The sequence below is a fragment of the Moschus berezovskii genome, chromosome X (assembly GCF_049115385.1).
Source record: "Moschus berezovskii isolate FMDL1 chromosome X, NW_MosBer_1.0, whole genome shotgun sequence".
Classification (NCBI taxonomy): Eukaryota; Metazoa; Chordata; class Mammalia; order Artiodactyla; family Moschidae; genus Moschus; species Moschus berezovskii.
The window spans coordinates 97,221,759-97,243,615 of record NC_142488.1 but is presented as its reverse complement, the minus strand read 5'-3'; the positions used below and the strand labels follow the sequence as shown (position 1 = coordinate 97,243,615).

Here is a 21,857-nt window from a genome sequence, read left to right as displayed (position 1 = left end):
GCTCTTAGTTTGGTTGATTTTTTTCTATTATTTTTCTAATCTATTTCAATCATTTCTGTGTAATCTTTATTATTTCTGTCCAATAACTTTGAGCTTAGTTTGGTTTTTTCCTAGCTCCTTGAAATGCAAAGTAGTTTGAGAGCTTTCCCCTTGTTTAATGTAGGCATAATGCAATAAACTTCCATTTTAGTATTAACCTAGTTGCATTCCATAAATTTTGGAATGTTGTGGTTTCATATTCCTTTGTATCAAGGTGTTTTCTAATTTACCTTTTGATTTCTTCTTTGACCCATTGGTTGTTCTAGATTATGTTGTTTAGTTTTCACATATTTGTGAATTTTCTAGTTTTTCTTTTGCTTCTGAAAGTGAGGTATTGAAATGTCCTAGTAGTGTTATGTTGCTATTTATAGCCCCCTTCAGTTTTTTCAATGTTTGCTCATATATTTAAGTGCTCTCATGTTGTGTGCATATGTATTTATAGTCATTATATCTTCCTGGTGAACTGACCCTTTTATCATTATATAATGTCCTTTTTTGTCTCTCTTGAAAATTTTTGACTTAAAGTCTATTTTATCTTGATTAAACATGGCCAACCTTATTCTTTTTTTGGTTGCAGTTTGCATGGAATTTATTTTTATCCTTTCTTTTCCAGCCTGTGTATGGCCTTAAATCTAAAATAAGTTACTTGTAGACAGCACTTAATCACATTTTGTTTTTTGTTTGTTTAACCACTCTATGTCTTTGACTAGGGAGTTTAATCCATTTATATGTAAAGTAATTATTGATAGAGAGGATTTACTATTGCCATTTGTTAGTTGTTTTCTGTTTTATAGCCCTTGTTGCTAATTTTTTAGTAGTGAATTGCCTTTTTCCTTTCTCATTTTGTGTGCCTTCTATAGGTATTTTAATTATGATTACAAAGGTACTTACTTAAAACACCTTGTAATAATCTATTAAGCCATTGAGAACTTAAGTTCAATCACATTGAAGAGCTCTTTTTGTTTATTTTCTTGAATGTTTCTTTTTTAAAAAAGCATTTCATTCCTAATAGATGGGATATTTTCTCTTCTTTCTCTGAGGATATTAGTGATGGCTCTTTGAGGTTTTTTTTTTTCCTCCTTGCATAGTTTCTGTTTTCTCCCACTTGCTTTTATTTATTTTTTTGTTCTGTCTCTTTCACATTAGTAGTTTTTCTCAGATGCCTGATAATTTCTGCTCATATTTATGAGTAGGAGCCAAAAATTGGAAGCTCTGATCAAATAAGTGATCCTTATTGAGTTTAAGCTTCACTTAAAGTCATCTGGCTCATTCATTTGTTAGAGAAATTCCCCATTCTAAATCAGCATTTTTAGACCTTTCCTCTTGGGACTGATTAGATTTCCCAGAGAAGACTTCAGAAATCTCAGTTGGGGAGGGTACCACCAGCATTGTAGGAGCCAAATGAAGGAAAGTGTTTGGGGTATCCTCATCATTCAGAATGCATCATTTCTCTTAAAGCCTAATTTTCAGGAACACCATTCACATCCTCAATGGTGTCTAACATTCCCTGTGTTCAGAGAATGAACCTCCAGTATACAGCAGGATTGGGAGTGGTCTTTACCCAGTAGCATATTGTAGGGGAGGGTGTTTAAAGATATAAGCTAATTTTTTAAAGAACTTTTAACATACCCACCTTATCTTAACTCCAGCTCTTTATATCCATTTCCAGAGATACTAGAATATATCAGTTCCTAAAATGTTTCAGGATTCTTAGATGTGGATTGGGTTAGTTCTTGGTTTCCCCCACTGCTGATTTAAGATTCAGCTTTCTCAAATATGCTTGTTCAGTTATTTTACAGCTTCCAGAATATTGTTGCTATTGCCTCATTTCCTTGTTCTTCCTTACTTTTTTTTTTTAAGTCCCTATAGTTTTAAAGTTTTTTGGAGGGATTGAGATTAGATGCATGTATTCAATCCATCACCTTTATCTGAAACTAAGTCCTTCCACAATGAAATAGTTGCCTTATCTCCCTAATGTGATATTTCTGTTGATCCTTGGTTTGTATTAGGTGTTATACCTGAAGAACCTTAGCCCTCGGGTGACTGAAAGAGATCTTGTCTCATTATTCGCTCGGTTCCAGGAAAAGAAAGGACCTCCAATTCAATTCCGAATGATGACTGGACGAATGAGGGGGCAGGCTTTTATCACTTTTCCCAGTAAGTAGCTTCATCTGGATAATTACTCAGTTATGGCTGAGTCACTAATAAATTCACTAGCAACTACGTATACCCTCTCTAATTTAAATATAGCCCACAAAAGAAGCACATAGGAGGAAGGGAAGAGAACTAAGGAAAACATGTTGTGTTTTTTTTTTTTTCTATTCTCCCTTCTGTGTTTCCTCTCCTTGAGAGTGCACCACCACCTTACACCATTGTCCTCTCTTTTCCCCAGTCTTGGCACTTCTACTCACTGTATCAAAATTTACTTTCCATTTGCTGAAAGTAATATTTCTAGTCCAAGTTATAATTACATTAATTATTAACATATTGGTATTCTTATCAGAACACTTATAGTTGCATATGCCCTATTCCTTTAGGAGTAAGACTGTAAGCTATTATGATATTATGCTATATTATGATAATTCATTAGTAATTCATAATTAACTAGTGGGTGATACATTGTTTAACTGTTGTTTGCATCCTAATACATGACTTAAGTATCCTAAACCATAGGGAAGAATAATACAGGCATGTCTCAGGGATACTGCAGATTCAACTCCAGACCACTGCAATAAGGTGAATTATCTCAATAAAGTGAGTTGCATGAATTTTTTGTTTTCCTAGTACATATAAAAGTTATATTTACACTATCGTATGCAGATTATCACCATAGACTGGGAGAAAGGGTGCATGCATGCATGCACTGCCACTCAGTTGTGTCTGACTCTGTGACCCCATGGACTGTAGCCCACCAGGCTCCTCTCTCCATGGAATTTTCCAGGCAAGAATACTGGAATGGGTTGCCATTTCCTACTCCATGGGATCTTCCCAATGCAGGGATCAAACCCACTTCTGCATCTCCTGCAGGCAGATTCTTTACTTCTGAGCCACCTGGAAAGCCTTGTGTTTATCCTATACTGTAGTATATTAAGTGAACAGTAACATTTTGTCCAAAAAACAATGTACATACCTTAATTTAAAAATACTTTCTTAGTAAAAAATACTATCATCTAACAGTGCAGGGTTACTAAAACCCTTCAATTTGGAAAAAAAAAACATTATCTGCAAAGCATAATAAAACAATGTGTAATTAAACAAGTTATATCTCTATAGGAATTCCAGTTTCTATGACAGACCAAACTATCTTTCTTTTTTGGTGGAGGCTAGGTAGGAACTATACCTTTTATTATACCTAAACTATCATAATTTATATACTGCATAGTAATATATTTAAAGGCAAGTGCTTTTGCACATGAGCAATGCCAAATTCCCCTGCAGTCTTCTTATATAGCATTGTACCATCTTTCCTATCTCACTGAACGTTTTTGGATCCTCAGCTTTAGTGATTTTCAGTCTTTTCAAGTGTAAGAAACCTTTTAAACTTAAAATATTATTTCATGTACCCCCCACCTAATATGATCCATTAGTTGAAAAAATATATAATAAAAAGGCTTTATACACTAAGTGCTTTTAAATAAATAGCTGTTTTACTAGTTATGAATACGTTTGAAAATTTGTAGACCATACGTATAAGACATAAATTGGTTCAATCTAAAACTATTGCTTGTCTACTTAAGATTTGACAGACTCTGGGCAATAAGTCCATTCCTTCCTAATTTCCCACATCTAGACTCTGAGACCCATAAATTAAATCCTCCTGCTATTCCCTATATACTCTTACACTTCAAGCTTCTATATGCCTACAAGGATTCTTAAACTTATCCAAATGAGGGCTCTGACAACCACTCTCTAATCAAAAGGAAAAGTATTAATAGGAAAATGTCCCCAGTACCATAATAACTTCTTTTGTGTTTCCTATTTTGAAAATTATTTCATTCTCTTAGCACCTATAATGTGTTATCTAAGATACAAGTTTGTATATTATTAGATGTGGCTTAGCCCTCTTTAACACACTGTCTATATCCTTGTTTTGTTTCGTTTTGTTTTTTACCTATATCCTTGAATTAGGAGACACTCTCAAGCATCCTTTTTAAGATTCTATTGTCATTATTCTTAGCCATTAGTTTAATCTTGCTGAGTTATACAAATTTGGGATTGTGGAAAACGCTATAAACTCAAATAACTACATGGCATTATAGCCTACATTGTACTCCAAGGCAAAACAACATAAACTAGACTTGGAATAAAATTGAATTATTAAGCCATACGTAAACTGGTGGTTTTTCTTTCTCTTTTAGATACAGAAATAGCATGGCAAGCATTGCGTCTAGTAAATGGATATAAGCTACGTGGGAAAATATTGGTGATAGAATTTGGAAAGAACAAAAAGCAACGGCCAGATCTCCAGGCTGCTTCTCTAATATCATCTACTACAGATAATACTACTGAAATCAGTGGCAGTTAGAAGATACAAAAATTGTGAGTCCCAGGAGGTCTTTTTTACATCAGAATTTAGGATCTATGGTTTGTTTATAGATAACAGTTTGTTTGGAACTGAAGAAGAGGAACGGAGGGAGAGAAAGCAATATTAAGATAATCCCTTTCAGCTTTTAGAAAGAATTGGCAGGATACATTTTCTATAATCAAAGATTATCTAGGATAGGCAATATAATGAGTATAGAGGGTTGGATATAAAGAGTATCATTTTCTCAGGATAAATTACAGTAGATTACTTCCAAGGATTTTTTTAAATCATTGTAATTTATATGAGGTCTTATATATTTATCCCTAGAGACGACGTTCTTTCCAAGACTGCCTCCTATATATATATAAAACTAAAAAAGTCATTAAATGTTGAAATATTTATATCTAGAGCCCACTTGTCCCTAATTTTATTCACCTAGTAAATAAGTGACCAGGGGCCTAAACATCAGTAAATGCTGTTGAATTAGACCTTCAGCAGTAACAGTAGGTAGTTTCCACAGGTTAGTCAGCAAATATTTAATGCACACTTCCCTATTAAGTTATCAGTATCTTCAAAAAGCTGTTCATTTTTTCTAATAAAAGAATTTAGATCAAAACAGTGTTCTCACAATCATTTACACTAGCTACCATTGAATAATGATTGAATTCAAAGCAATAAGCATTGAATCATTGTCAGTACATGTTAGGGATTAAATATATGAATTTTAGAAGAGGAGCATACTAGCAAAGAATACCAAAGGAGTGTAGAAAGAAAAGAGCTTTCTAGAAGAGAGGCAGCCAGCCCCAAGTCCCCCAGTTGTTTGTTTATAATTGTTGGAGAATAGAAAAATGACATAATATACAGGAAGTAGTATAAACTTTGGAATCAGACCTGTTTGAACTTCACAGCCATATTTAACCACTCTGTGACTTTGGCAAGTCATTAAATCTGAGCCTCAATTTTTTTCATCTATAAAAATGAGGATAGTAATATTACTTCATTGGGTTGTGATGATTAAATGTGATCGTATCCAGGATGAAGATCAGAAAGAAAAAAGAATGAAAGTATAACAGAGTATAGAACCATTAAACACTCTAACATACTTGTAATGGGAATATCAGAGAAAGAAAGGAGCAAAAAAAAAATATTCCAATAAATAATGGCTGTAAACACCCCAAATTTGATAAGAAACATTATCTACACATCCAAGAGATCTCAATGAATCCAAAGTAAGATAAACAAGAAATCCACAAACACACCACAATAAGAATGCTAAAACCCAAAGACGAAACTTTTGAAAGCAAAATGAGATAGATGAAGCATCATTTACAAGGAAGCTTCAATAACAGATGACTTCTCATCAGAAAGAAAGGAGGTGGCAGTGGGAAAATTTACTCAAAGTGTTGAAATGAAAAAGAACTGTCAACATAGATTCCATGTTCAATAAAGCTGTTTTTCAAAAATGAAGATGAAATAAAAACATTCCCACACAGTCAAAAACTGGCAGAATATGTTGCTGTCAGACCTGACTAGCAGGAAATATCAAAGGAAGTTCTTCAGGTAGAAAACAGGTGACCTCAGACAGTAATTTAAATCTACACATACAAAAAATTAGCACTGGTAAAGGTAATTATGTAATTATAAAAGATAGTCAAAATACATTTTTCTTTCTTAATCGATTTTAAAAGCTATTTTATCAAGCAATATATATGTAATTGCATTATTGGATCTATTACATATAAAACTAATATATTTACCAATAGCGGGACAAAGGTAGAAACAAAGCTGTATTGAATTAATGAGTCCAAGTGGTAACTCAAATCCATAGGAACAAATGAAGGAAACAAGAAATAGGAAATAAGAAGGCTAATATAAAAAAGCTATAAATAATATACTTGCTCTTTCTTCTGTCAGCTTCTTTAAAAGACATAAAGTTATACTAAGTAATAATTATAATGACATATTACTGGGTTTATAACATGTAGAGATAACATTACTAACAATAATATCACAAAAAATGAGAAAAGGAATAGGTTTACATAGGAATAAGGTTTTTACATCTCACTGGAATTTAGTTAGTATATAGCTGAAGCCAGTTAAGATGTGTATGATAAACCCTAGAGCAACCACTAACAAAATAGCTAAAAATATATAGTAAAAATATTAAATACACTTAAATGTCTTATTAGAAAATGTCCAATGCAAAAGAAAGTAAAAAGAGGAATGGAGAAGTAAAAACTTGAGACATAAGTATGAATGGATTAAGCAATCTAGTCAAAAGGCAGAGATCATCAAATGAGAAAAACAAACAAGACTTACCTCTATGCTATTTATTGTAGTCACACTTTAGATTCAAAGATACAGATTGAAGGTTAAAGGATAGAAATATCAGGCAAATGGCAATTATAAGAAAGCTGGAGTGGCTATACTATTATCTAAAGTCTATTTAAAATGAGCTTTAAAGCAAAAAAATTACTGTAGATAGTGACATCTATTATAAACACATATGCATCTAACACCAGAGTACCAAAATACATGAATCAAAAACTGAAATGAATGGAGAAATATAAAAGTATACAACAAAAAGTGGGGGATTAAGTATCCCATTTTCATTAAGAACTAGACAGAATTATGAACAAAGGAATAGAAGACTTGAATAATGCTATAAATCAACTAGACCTTAAAGATACTTATAGAACACTTCACCTAACAAGAGCAGAACACACATTCTTCTCAAATACACATGAAACATCTCCAGGATGGACCATATCACATTTTGTTCTTGTTGTCGTTCAGTCACTCAGTCTTGCCCAACTCTTTGCAACCCTATGGACTGTAGCACACCAGGCATCCCTGTCTTTCACTATCTCCCAGAATTTGCTCAAATACATGTCCATTGAGTCAGTGATGCCATCCAACCATCTCATCCTCTGTCACCCACTTCTCCTCCTGCCCTCAGTCTTTCCCAACATCAGGGTCTTTTCAGATGAGTTGGCTCTTCACATCAGGTGGCCAAAATATTGGAGCTTCAGCTTCAGCATCAGTTCTTCCAATGAATATACAGGATTGATTTCCTTTAGAATTGACTGATTTGATCTCCTTGTAGTCCAAAGGACTCACAAGAGTCTTCTCCAGCACCACAGTTTGAAAGCATCTGTTCTTCAGCACTCAGCCTTCTTTATGGTCCAGCTCTCACATCCATACATGATTACTGGAAAAATCATAGCTATATCACATACCATAAAACAAATCATGGTAAATTAAAGTGGATCAAACTATGCAAAGTATGTTCTCTGACCACATAGAATGAAACTTCTATTAGAAATCAATAACAGAAAGTCAGGAGACACAAATGGGAATTATATACACTTTTAAATGACCAATATGTCAAAGAATAAATTACAAGGTTAATGTGAGATGAGTGAAAATGAACATCAGTTCAGTTCAGTCGCTCAGTCTTGTCCGACTCTTTGCAACCCCATCAATCACAGCACGCCAGGCCTCCCTGTCCATCACCAACTGCCAGAGTTGACTCAAACTCATGTCCATCGAGTTGGTGATGCCATCCAGCCATCTCATTCACTGTTGTCCCCTTCTCCTCCTGCCCCCAATCCCTCCCAGCATCAGAGTCTTTTCCAGTGAGTCAACTTTTCACATGAGGTGGCCAAAGTATTGGCATTTCAGCTTTAGCATCAGTCCTTCCAATGAACACCCAGGATTGATCTCCTTTAGAATGGACTGGTTGGATCTCCTTGCAGTCCAAGGGACTCTCAAGAGTCTTCTCCAACACCACAGTTCAAAAACATCATTTCGGTGATCAGCTTTCTTCACAGTCCAACTCTCACATCCATACATGACCACTGGAAAACCCATAGCCTTGACTAGATGGACCTTTGTTGGCAAAGTAATGTCTCTGCTTTTTAATATGCTATCTAGTTTGGTCATAACTTTCCTTCCAAGGAGTAAGCGTCTTTTAATTTCATGGCTGCAATCAGCATTTGCAGCGATTTTAGAGCCCCAAAAATATAAAGTCAGCCACTGTTTCCCCATCTATTTCCCATGAAGTGATGGGACCAGATGCCATGATCTTCGTTTTCTGAATGTTGAGCTTCAAGCCAACCTTTTCACTCTCCTCTTTCACTTTCATCAAGAGGCTTTTGAGTTCCTCTTCACTTTCTACCATAAGGGTAGTGTCATCTGCATATCTGAGGTTATTGATATTTCTCCCAGCAATCTTGATTCCAGCTTGTGCTTCTTTCAGCCCAGCGTTTCTCATAATGTACTCTGCATATAAGTTAAATAAGCAGGTTGACAATATATAGCCTTGACGTACTCCTTTTCCTATTTGGAACCAGTCTGTTGTTCCATGTCCAGTTCTAACTGTTGCTTCCTGACCTGCATACAGGTTTCTCAAGAGGCAGGTCAGGTGGTCTGGTATTCCTATCTCTTTCAGAATTTTCCACAGTTTATTGTGTTCCACACAGTCAAAGACTTTGGCATAGTCAATAAAGCAGAAATAGATGTTTTCCTGGAACTCTCTTGCTTTTTTCATGATCCAGAGGATGTTGGCAGTTTGATATCTGGTTCATGCAGCATCCCAAAACTTGTGGGATGCACCTAAAGCAATGCTTAGAAAAAAATTATAAGTATAAATGCCTGTAATTAAAAAGAAGAAATATCATATATCAATAACCTCACTTTGTACATTAAGACACTGGACAAAGAGGAGAAAACTAACTAGAAAAAGCAGAAGGAAGGAAATATTTTAAAGATTAGGTAAGTAAATGGCATAGAGAATAAAAAGTTCAATGAAACCAGAAGTTGGCTCTGTGTAAAGACCAACAAAATTTAAAAAAAAAGAAGACTAAAATTTCTAGGATCAGAAATGAAGGAGGGAACATTACTACAAATCTTACAGAAATTTAAAGAAAATTATGAAGGAACATCATGAACAATTTTATGCCAATAAATTAGATAACTTATTTGTAATGAACACATTCCTAAAAAGACACAAATTACTGAAACCAATCGTTGAAAAAGGGAGAACAAAGAAAATCTGAAAATACCTATAATAAGAGGTTAATTAAAACTTTTTAAATACCCAAAAAGAAAAGCCTAAACATAAATAGATTCTCAGATTAATTCTCACAAACATTAAAGAAGAATTAATACAAATTCTTCAAAAATTCTTCCAAAAAGTAGAAGAGGAGGGAACATATCAGGTAAATATGCTATAATGTGGAAGGATGCTGAAAACATGCTAAATGAAAGCAGCTATTCCAAATGACTGTATATTATATGATTCCAAATATATAGTGGTTGCTTAGGGTTGGGGGCAATAGCTGAAGTGTATAGGGTTTCTTTAGAACTTGATGAAAATGTTCTAAAATTGATTATGATGATGATTATACAACTTGGTTATTGTAGTACAAACCATGAATTATATACTTTAAATGGGTGAATTTTATGATATCCAAATTATATTTTAATAAAGTCACACACACTGAAATAGTGGGTACAACCTAAATGTCCATCAGTGTGAGAATGGATAAATTATGATGCATCCATTTAGTGGAATACTATATAGCCGTTAAAATAATGGAGGTATATCTATTAATGCATTCTGATCTGTATAGTGTCTAGGATTTTGTAATAAGTTAAAAAGTAATATATATGTATATGTGAATACTTTTTTATAAACAAAAGCATTTGTATACATATGATATATGTATATATAGATATTTCTGAATAAACTTAGGAAAAATCTGGGAAATATACATACCAAATTGTAAACCTTTTAGAGATGTGATTGGATAGACTGAAAGGGGACTTTTGCTTTATAAAATTTTTAAGGTGTGATTTGGGCTGATTTTTACTTTTTTCAGTGTTTTTTAATAAAGAAAAATTTAATACTCTGCCAGTGACTTGCATTGCAGAATATTTGTCAGGCCTGCTCTGAGGATATCATCTAACTATACTCAGGAAAAACATCTATTCCTTTGATAAACTGCTCACTTTGGATTAACTCCAATTTTAAATATAGTTTAAAGGACAAGAAGTAAGTTATCCTGGTATAACCTTTTGCACATGTTACCTAGGAGCATACTTCTAAGGTGGACTTTTCAGAAGAAACTTCTTCCTGTTGTATGAAATCTCACCTCTGCCCTTTACTAGACCTACAGACCATTAACAATAAGGGAAAATAAAAACAGAGGATGTCCCTCAACTGGTGCATAGATAAACTGTGGTATACCCATACAAGGGAATCCTCCTCAGCAATAAAAACTGTCATGAGCAATATGATACATGCAACATCTTGGATAGAGTTAAAATGCATTTTGCTAAGTAAAAGAGCCAAACTCAAAAGGCTACTTACTGTTAGATTCCATTTATATAACATTCTGAAAAGGACAAAGCAAGTTCTTATGGGAACAGAATAAGTCAGTGGATGACGGGTTAAAAATAAGAGACTGATTACAAAATGGTAGCACAAGGAATTTGTTTAATAATGGAAATTTTCTGTATCTTGATTATAATTATATGAGTGTATGCATTTGTGATAACTCCTAGAATTGTACACCAGAAAGGATGAATTTTACTGTATGTAAATGTTTAAATAAATGTAGCTTTTAATGGAGGAAAGAAAGTTTCTTAAAGTCATTTCCATAAAATATTATTTCTATTCTGTGGTCTTTGGATTACTATTGAAAACTTAAAGTCACTTGACTACTATTCCTTATTTTCTGCCTACAGGTCAGCAGGAATCATTTAAGAAAATCTATATACACATATACACACTAACCCACCATAAAAAAAAAAATCAAAGGTCAAACTGGAAAATAATTTGCCACACACAGGAGCTAATTTCTTCAATATAGAATTCATACAGTTTTCTTAGTATACTAAAGTCATTAATCCAATTAAAAAGTGGGTAAACAAAATGAAAATTTATAGAGAAACAAATATAAATGATAAACTTAGAAAATTTTGAATGTTCAGAGTATTAATAAAAATTAGGACAATTAGCTCTCTTTTTTGTTTTTTGTTGTTGTTTTGGCCATGCTATGTGGCTTGTGGGATCTTAGTTCCCCAACTAGGGATTGAACCTAGGCCCTCCACTGTGAAAGCATGGAATCCTAACTTCCTAACTACTAGACTGCCAGGAAATTTGCAATTAGCTCTTTTTTAATGGAATTTAGAAAGATGATAATGATAACCCTGTATACGAGACAGCAAAAGAGACACGGATGTATAGAACAGTCTTTTGGACTACGTGGGAGAGGGTGAGGGTGGGATGATTTGGGAGAATGGCATTGAAACACGAATCGCCAGTCCAGGTTCGATGCATGAGACAGGATGCTCGGGGCTGGTGTACTGGGATGACCCAGAGGGATGGGATGGGGAGGGAGGTGGGGGGGGGTTCAAGATGGGGAACACATGTACACCCGGGGCAGATTCATGTCAGTGTATGGCAAAACCAATACAATAATGTAAAGTAAATCAGTTCAGTTCAGTTCAGTTCAGTCGCTCAGTCGTGTCCGACTCTCCGCGACCCCATGAATCACAGCACGCCAGGCCTCCCTGTCCATCACCAACTCCCGGAGTTCACTCAAACTCATGTCCACAGAGTCGGTGATGCCATCCAGCCATCTCATTCTCTGTCGTCCCCTTCTCCTCCCGCCCCCAACCTTTCCCAGCATCAGTCTTTTCCAGTGAGTCAACTCGTCGCATGAGGTGGCCAAAGTATTGCAGTTTCAGCTTTAGCATCAGTCCCTCCAATGAACATCCAGGATTGATCTCCTTTAGAATGGACTGGTTGGATCTCCTTGCAGTATAAGGGACTCTCAAGAGTCTTCTCCAACACCACAGTTCAAAAGCACCGATTCTTCGGCGATCAGCTTTCTTCACAGTCCAACTCTCACATCCATACATGACCACGGGAAAAACCATTGCCTTGACTAGACGGACCTTGGTTGGCAAAGTAATGTCTCTGCTTTTTAATATACTATCAAGGTTGGTCATAACTTTCCTTCCAAGGAGCAAGCGTCTTTTAATTTCATGGCTGCAATCAGCATCTGCAGTGATTTTGGAGCCCAAAAAAACAAAGTCTGACACTGTTTCCACTGTTTTTCCATCTATTTCCCATGAAGTGATGGGACCAGATGCCATGATCTTTGTTTTCTGAATGTTGAGCTTCAAGCCAACCTTTTCACTCTCCTCTTTCACTTTCATCAAGAGGCTTTTGAGTTCCTCTTCACTTTCTGCCATAAGGGTAGTGTCATCTGCATATCTGAGGTTATTGATATTTCTCCCAGCAATCTTGATTCCAGCTTCTGCTTCTTCCAGCCCAGCGTTCCTCATGATGTACTCTGCATATAAGTGAAATAAGCAAGGTGACAATATACAACCTTGACGTACACCTTTTCCTATTTGGAACCAGTCTGTTGTTCCATGTCCAGTTCTAACAGTTGCTTCCTGACCTGCATACAGGTTTCTCAAGAGGCAGGTCAGGTGGTCTGGGATTCCCATCTCTTTCAGAATGTTCCACAGTTTATTGTGATCGACACAGTCAAAGGCTTTGGCATAGTCAATGAAGCAGAAATAGATGTTTTTCTGAAACTCTCTTGCTTTCTCCATGATCCAGCGGATGTTGGCAATTTGATCTCTGGTGCCTCTGTCTTTTCTAAAACCTGCTTGTACATCTGGGAGTTCACGGTTTACATACTGCTGAAGCCTGGCTTGGAGAATTTTGAGCATGACTTTACTAGCATGTGAGATGAGTGCAATTGTGCGGTAGTTTGAGCATTCTTTGGCATTGCCTTTCTTTGGGATTGGAATGAAGACTGACCTCTTCCAGTCCTGTGGCCACTGCTGAGTTTTCCAAATTTGCTGGCATATTGAGTGCAGCACTTTCACAGCATCATCTTTCAAGACTTGAAATAAAGTAAATAGCCTCCAATTAAAATAAATTTTTTTTAAAAAGCCTTTTTCGGTTTATAGAAAAGTCAAATAGAGTTCCCATATATCCTTCACTTAGCTCCCCCGATGTTAACATCTTACATAACCATAGAAAAGTTAACTAAGAAAATAATATTGATGTAGTACTATTAACTAATGTGCAGACCTTATTTGATTTTTTCCATCTGTCCTACTAATGTCCTTTTATGATCTAGGATCTCACATTGCACTTTGTTATCATGTATCCTTAATCTATTCCTAACTGTGACAGTTCTCATTGGTCAGTTATTTTGTAGAATGTTCCTAATTTGGGTTTCTCTGATATTTTGCCATGATTAGATTGATGCTATGCATATTTGGTAAGGATACCACAGAAATGATGTTATATCCTTTTTAGTACATCATATCAGGAGATATCTGATTCTGACATGTCTTAATACTGGTGACATGTAACCTTGATCACCTGGTTAAGGTAGTGTCTGCTATGCTTCACTGTAAAGTTCATATTTTCCTCTTTATAATTAATAAATACCTTATAGGAAGATATATTGAGACCATTCAAACATTGTTTTCTCATCATACTTTTACCCACCAAGTTCAGCTTTCATCAGTGGTTATTATGATGACAATTAACTACTGTGGTATTTACCTAATGGTGATTTTCTATTTCTCCTATTTCATCTGTTTGTATTAAATGAAATTCTATGAGGAAGATGACCCTCCTCGCCCATTTATTCACGTATTTACTTATAGCCATGTAGACTAATGGATGTTTATTTTATTTTATGACTTATAACATAATGCTATCATTGTTTTGTTGTTCAAATTCTCCAACCTTGGCCATTGGGAGCTTCTACGTCGTTTTGATGTCTCCATTTTTTGACTACTTTATTTTCTGGCACTATAAGATTTTCCAGGTTCATCTTGTGTATTCCCTACCCCAGTACTAGAATCAACCATTTCTACATGGTTCCCTAGTACCTTTTATTGGAAAAAAAAGTGGTATTTAGAAACCAAGATTTGCACACTATATGTTATGTTTCTACAACCTTCAGAAAGTCAATATTGTAAAGATTGATAACATCATATGTTTCCAAGGATATGGAAAATAGACACTCATATACATTGGATGGATGTATAAATAAGTGTAATCTTTTCGGAGGACAATTAAAATCTTTTAAATTTTTAATTGTGAAGATATAGAAAATCTAATTCTAGAAGTCCATTATACATAAATACTTATAAATATGTTCATATATTATATATATATGTATATATATACACACACAAGAATGTTCAAACTACAAAAAAATTGCACTCATCTCACATGCTAGCAAAGTAATGCTCAAAATTCTCCAAGCTAGGCTTCAATAATACATGACCCAAGAACTTCCAGATGTTAAACCTGGATTTAGAAAAGGCAGAGGAACCAGAGATCAAATTGCCAACATCCCTAGGATCATACAAAAAGCAAGAGAGTTCCAGAAGAACATCTACTGCTTCATTGACTACACTAAAGCCTTTGTGTGGATCACAACAAATTGTGGAAAATTCTTAAAGAGATGGGAATACTAGACCACCTTACCTGCCTCCTGAGAAATCTGTATGCAGGTCAAGAAGCAACAGTTAGAACCGAACATGGAACAACGGACTGGTTCCAGATTGGGAAAGGAGAACCTTAAGAATGTATATTGTCACCTTGCTTATTTAACTTATATGCAGAGTACATCATGTGAAATGCCAGACTGGATGAAGCACAATCTGGAAGCAAGATTGCAGGGAGAAATATCAATAACTTCAGATATGCAGATGACACCACCCTTATAGCATAAAGTGAAAAGGAACTAAAGTGCCTCTTGATAAAGTGAAAGAGGAGAGTGAAAATGTTGGCTTAAAACTCAGCATTCAAAAAACTAAGGTCATGGCAAATAGATGGGGAAACTGGAAACAGGGACAGACTTTATTTTTTGGCCTCCAAAATCACTGCAGATGGTGACTGCAGTGAAATTAAAAGACGTTTGCTCCTTGGAAGAAAAGCTTTGACAAACCTAAACATCATAAAGCAGAGACATTCCGTTACTAACAAAGCTATAGTTTTTCCAATAGACATGTATGGATGTCAGAGTTGGACCGTAAAGAAAGCTGAGGGCCAAAGAATTGATGCTTTTGAACTGTGGTATTGGAGAAGACTCTTGAGAGTCTCTTGGACAGAAAGGAAATCCAACCAGTCCATCCTAAAGGAAATCAGTCCTGAATATTCATTGGAAGGACTGATGCTGAAGCTGAAGCTCCAATACGTTGGCCACCTGATGCAAAGAACTGACTCATTGAAAAAGACTCTGATGCTGGGAAAGATTGAAGGCAGGAGGAAAAGAGGCCGAAAGAGGATTAGATGGTTGGGTGGCATCACCGACTCGATAGATATCAGTTTGAGCAAGCTCCGAGAGTTGGTGATGGACAGGGAAGCCTGGAGTACTGCTGTCCATGTGGTCACAAAGAGTCAGACACGACTGAGTGACTGAACTGAGTATACACAAGAATATTTGTTGCAGCATTGTAATAACAAAAGTCTGCAAATAAAATTTCCTTGATAGGGGACTTATTAGTTAAGTAAGTAAATTGTGGCACAACCGTATGATAAAGTATCATGTTGGTATTAACAGGAATGAGACTGATCTATATATATATTGATGTGGACCTTTGTTTCTTATTTTATTGTGTAAATAAAAGCAATCAAATGATGGCTTCATCTTTTTATCACCAAATCTACTGTCTACTTATATTTGTGCCTACATTCTAGCATCCTCCATTCACTGTACAACAGTGTAGTTAAGAGTGTGGGATCTAATGCCATGTTCAAATACTGACTATAATTTACTGGCTGTGTGGCTTTGAACAAGTTAATCTTGCTATGCCTCAGGTTTTTTATTTTTAAAATTAATATGGGTAATAATAGTATCTTGGAGAAGGAAATGGCAACCCACTCCAGTATTCTTGCCTGGGAAATCCCATGGACAGAAGAGCCTGTTGGGCTACAGTCCATGGGGTCACAAAAGAGTCAGACACAACTTAGCAACTTAACAACAACAGCAATAATAGCATCTACCCCATAGGGTTGTTTTGAGGACTAAATGAATACCTATAAGGTATTGGAATAGTATCTGGTACATACTATGAGTTCAATAAATGAAAGATTATCATTTACATCCACTTTGTTTGTACTTTGGATTCCAGTTCTCTGATTTCTCAAGTCTTATGTGCATGTGTGCTCAGTTGCTTTAGTCGTGTCCAACTCTTTGAGACCCTATGAACTGTAGCCCACAAGGCCCCTCTGTCCATGGGATTCTCCAGGCAAGTATACTGGAGTGGGTTGCCATGCCCTCCTCCAAGAGATCTTCCCTACCCAGGGATAGATCCCATGTTTCCTGCATTGCAGGTAGATTCTTTACCGCTGAGCCACTGGGGAAGCTCACTTCTCAAGACTTAACACATGTATTTATAATCTCTGTGTCACCAGTCTATTATTTCCATCAGCATATATATATGGTATAGTATGTCCCATTTACTTAAAAAAAAAAACTTACAACCAAGCTATTGCTCCATTTCTCTATGCCACTCAGCACAATTTCTTGAAGTTCTCTATAAAGTCATTGTCTCCACTTTCATTTTCCCCTAAATTTGCTTCAGTAAGACACAATTCTTTACTAGGTCTTTGGAACACCTCTCCCATCCATCTTGCCAAATCAGTGGTAATTTCTCTGTCCACATCTCAACTGCTCAGCTATACCCAATGCAGTTTACCACTACCTCTTTCTTGAAACACTATTCTCTTTTTAAAAAATATATTCAGGTATACAGCATTATAATTTGATATCTGTATATACTACAAAATGATCACCACAAGTCTAGTTATCATCCATCACCATACAGCTGACTTCCTTCTGTTAAACTCACCCCTCCAGGCCCCTTTCCCTCTGAGATTAAATTCCCACTAATCTCATCAATGAATTTTTGTTTTATTTTGTTTGTTCATTTGTGGCCATTCTTTAAATTACACATATGAATGAAATCATACAGCATTTGTGTTTCTCCATCTGGCTTATTTCTCTTAGCATAAGATCTTCAAGGTCCACCCATATTGTCACAAATGGCAGGATGTCCTTTTTTGTAGCTGGCTAGAGCCAGACACGGAGAAGGCAATGGCAAGCCACTCTAGTACTCTTGCCTAGAAAATCCCATGGATGGAGGAGCCTGATAGGCTGCAGTCCATGGGGTCGCTATGGGTCGGACACGACTGAGCGACTTCACTTTCACTTTTCACTTTTACACATTGGAGAAGGTAATGGCAACCCACTCCAGTGTTCTTGCCTGGAGAATCCCAGGGACGAGGGAGCCTGGTGGGCTTCCGTCTACGGGGTCACACAGAGTCGGACACGACTGAAGTGACTTAGCAGCAGCAGCAGCAGAGCCAGACATCTTGGAATGTGAAGTCAAGTGGGCCTTAGAAAGCAGCACTACGAACAAAGCTAGTGGAGGTGATGGAATTCCAGTTGAGCTATTTCAAATCTTGAAAGATGATGCTGTGAAAGTGCTGCACTCAATATGCCAGCAAATTTGGAAAACTCAGCAATGGCCACAGGACTGGAAAAGGTCAGTCTTCATTCCAATCCCAAAGAAAGGCAATGCCAAAGAATGCTCAAACTACCGCACAATTACACTCATCTCACATGCTAGTAAAGTCATCCTCAAAATTCTCCAAGCCAGGCTTCAGCAATATGTGAACCGTGAACTCCCAGATGTTCAAGCAGGTTTTAGAAAAGGCAGAGGAACCAGAGATCAAATTGCCAACATCCGCTGGATCATGGAGAAAGCAAGAGAGTTCCAGAAAAACATCTATTTCTGCTTCATTGACTATGACAAAGCCTTTGACTGTGTGGATCACAATAAACTGTGGAACATTCTGAAAGAGATGGGAATCTCAGACCACCTGACCTGCCTCTTGAGAAACCTGTATGCAGGTCTGGAAGCAACAGTCAGAACTGTACCTGAAACAACAGACTGGTTCCAAACAGGAAAATGAGTACGTCAAGGCTGTATATTGTCACCTTGCTTATTTAACTTCTATGCAGAGTACATCATGAGGAACGCTGGGCTGGAAGAAGCACAAGCTGGAATCAAGATTGCCGGGAGAAATATCAATAAACTCAGATATGCAGATGACACCACCCTTATGGCAGAAAGTGAAGAGGAACTCAAAAGCCTCTTGATGAAAGTGAAAGAGGAGAGTGAAAAGGTTGGCTTGAAGCTCAACATTCAGAAAACAAAGATCATGGCATCTGGTCCCATCACTTCATGGGAAATAGATGGAAAAACAGTGGAAACAGTGTCAGACTTTATTTTGGGGGCTCCAAAATCACTGCGGATGCTGATTGCAGCCATGAAATTAAAAGACGCTTACTCCTTGGAAGGAAAGTTATGACCAACCTTGATAGTATATTAAAAAGCAGAGACATTACTTTGCCAACAAAGGTCCGTCTAGTCAAGGCAATGGTTTTTCCCGTGGTCATGTATGGATGTGAGAGTTGGACTGTGAAGAAAGCTGATCGCCGAAGAATTGATGCTTTTGAACTGTGGTGTTGGAGAAGACTCTTGAGAGGCCCTTGGACTGCAAGGAGATCCAACCAGTCCATTCCAGAGGATATCAATCCTGGGTGTTCATTGGAAGGACTGATGCTAAAGCTGAAACTGCAATACTTTGGCCACCTCATGCGACGAGTTGACTCACTGGAAAAGACTCTGATGCTAGGAAAGGTTGGGGGCGGGAGGAGAAGGGGACGACAGAGAATGAGATGGCTGGATGGCATCACCGACTCGATGGACATGAGTGTGAGTGAACTCCAGGAGTTGGTGATGGACAGGGAGGCCTGGCGTGCTGTGATTCATGGGGTCGTGGAGAGTTGGACACGACTGAGCGACTGAACTGAACTGAATATTCCATTCTGTTTATATACTACATCTTCCTTAACCATTGATGGACACTTAGGTTGTTACCATATCTTGGCTATTGTAAATAATGCTTCAATGAACACAGGGGTGCATTTATCTTTTTAATTACTGTTTTCATGTTTTAATTCCACTCAGAAGTGGAATATATTCATAAGTATTTGAAGAATCTCCATACAGTTTTCCTAGTGACTGCACCAATATGTAAACCGTGAACTCCCAGATGTTCAAGCAGGTTTTAGAAAAGGCAGAGGCACCAGAGATCAAATTGCCAACATCCGCTGGATCATGGAGAAAGCAAGAGAGTTTCAGAAACACATCTATTTCTGCTTCATTGACTATGCCAAAGCCTTTGACTGTGTGGATCACAATAAACTTTGGAACATTCTGAAGGAGATGGGAATCCCAGACCACCTGACCTGCCTCTTGAGAAACCTGTATGCAGGTCTGGAAGCAACAGTTAGAACTGGACATGGAACAACAGACTGGTTCCAAATAGGAAAAGGTGTACGTCAAGGTTGTATATTGTCACCTTGCTTATTTAACTTATATGCAGAGTACATCATGAGGAACGCTGGGCTGGAGGAAGCACAAGCTGGAATCAAGATTGCTGGGAGAAATATCAATAACCTCAGATATGCAGATGACACTACCCTTATGGCAGAAAGTGAAGAGGAACTCAAAAGCCTCTTGATGAAAGTGAAAGAGGAGAGTGAAAAGGTTGGCTTGAAGCTCAACATTCAGAAAACAAAGATCATGGCATCTGGTCCCATCACTTCATGGGAAATAGATGGAAAAACAGTGGAAACAGTGTCAGACTTTATTTTTGGGGGCTCCAAAATCACTGCAGATGCTGATTGCAGCCATGAAATTAAAAAGACGCTTGCTGCTTGGAAGGAAAGTTATGACCAACCTTGATAGTATATTAAAAAGCAGAGACATTACTTTGCCAACCAAGGTCCGTCTAGTCAAGGCAATGGTTTTTCCCGTGGTCATGTATGGATGTGAGAGCTGGACTGTGAAGAAAGCTGATCGCCGAAGAATTGATGCTTTTGAACTGTGGTGTTGGAGAAGACTCTTGAGAGTCCCTTATACTGCAAGGAGATCCAACCAGTCCATTCTAGAGGAGATCAATCCTGGATGTTCATTGGAGGGACTGATGCTAAAGCTGAAGCTGCAATACTTTGGCCACCTCATGTGACGAGTTGACTCACTGGAAAAGACTCTGATGCTGGGAAAGGTTGGGGGCGGGAGGAGAGGGGGACGACGGAGAATGAGATGGCTGGATGGCATCACCGACTCTGTGGACATGAGTTTGAGTGTACTCCGGGAGTTGGTGATGGACAGGGAGGCCTGGCGTGCTGTGATTCATGGGGTCGCGGAGAGTCGGACACGACTGAGCGACTGAACTGAACTGAACTGCACCAATTTACAGTCCCACAAACAGTATACAAAGGTTCCTTTTTCTCCACATCCTCTCCAACATTTGTTATTTCTTGTCTTTTCAATAATAGCCATTCTAACAGTTCTGAGGTGATATCTCATTTTGGTTTTGATTTGGATATCTCTAGTAATTAGTGATGTTGTATATCTCTTAATGTGCCTGTTGTCCATCTCTATGTCTTTGGAAAATGGTCTATTTGGATCCTTTGCCCATTTTTAATTTTTTTTTTTTTTTGCTGTTGAGTTAAATGAATTCTTTTTGGATATTAACTCTTTATTGGCTATATGATTTGCAAATGTCTACTCCCAGCCATTAGGTTGCATTTTTGTTTTAATGATGGTTTGCTTCACTGTGCAAAAGCTTTGTAGATTAATGTAATCCTTTGTTTATTTTTGCTTGTTTCCTTTTTCTTTGGAGTCAGAACCACAGAAACATTAGTAAGACTGATGTCAGTGAGGTTACCATCTATGTTTTCTTCTAGGAATTTTATGGTTTCAGGTATTACATTCAAGTCTTTAATCCCTTTTGAGTTAGTTTTTGTATATGATATAAGATAGTAGTTCAGTTTAATTCTTTTGCATGTGGCTGTCCGAATTTCCTAACACCATTTATGGAAGAGACTGTCATTTCTCCAATGTATATTTCTTGATCCTTTGTTGCAGATTAATTGTTCACATACCTGTGGGTTCATTTCCAACCCCTCACTTCTGTTCCACTGATCTGTGTCTCTGTTTTTGTGCCAATATGATACTGTGTTGATTACTATAGTTTTGTAGGATAGTTTAAAATCAAGGAAAGTAATAGCTCCAGTTTCATTCTTCCCTCTTAAGATTTAGCTATTTAGGATATTTTATGATTCCATATAAATTTTTAGAATTTTTTTGTTCT

General features: G+C 36.9%; 1 protein-coding gene across 5 annotated transcripts in view; it reads left to right on the top strand.

Moving 5' to 3' along the window:
• RBM41 (RNA binding motif protein 41) overlaps nucleotides 1–10,479 on the top strand; it is a 67,648-nt gene extending 57,169 nt beyond the window's left edge. For 3 of the 5 annotated variants that reach the window (XM_055438197.2, XM_088834192.1, XM_088834191.1), the window contains 2 exons: nucleotides 2,049–2,196; nucleotides 4,398–10,479. In XM_055438197.2, the coding sequence (XP_055294172.1) occupies nucleotides 2,049–2,196; nucleotides 4,398–4,564 (315 nt within the window). In that variant the 3' untranslated portion in view covers nucleotides 4,565–10,479. The remainder of the gene's footprint in view (nucleotides 1–2,048; nucleotides 2,197–4,397) is intronic. The other 2 variants (XM_088834194.1, XM_088834193.1) reach the window with 1 other exon arrangement.
• Nucleotides 10,480–21,857: the final 11,378 nt, after the last annotated feature.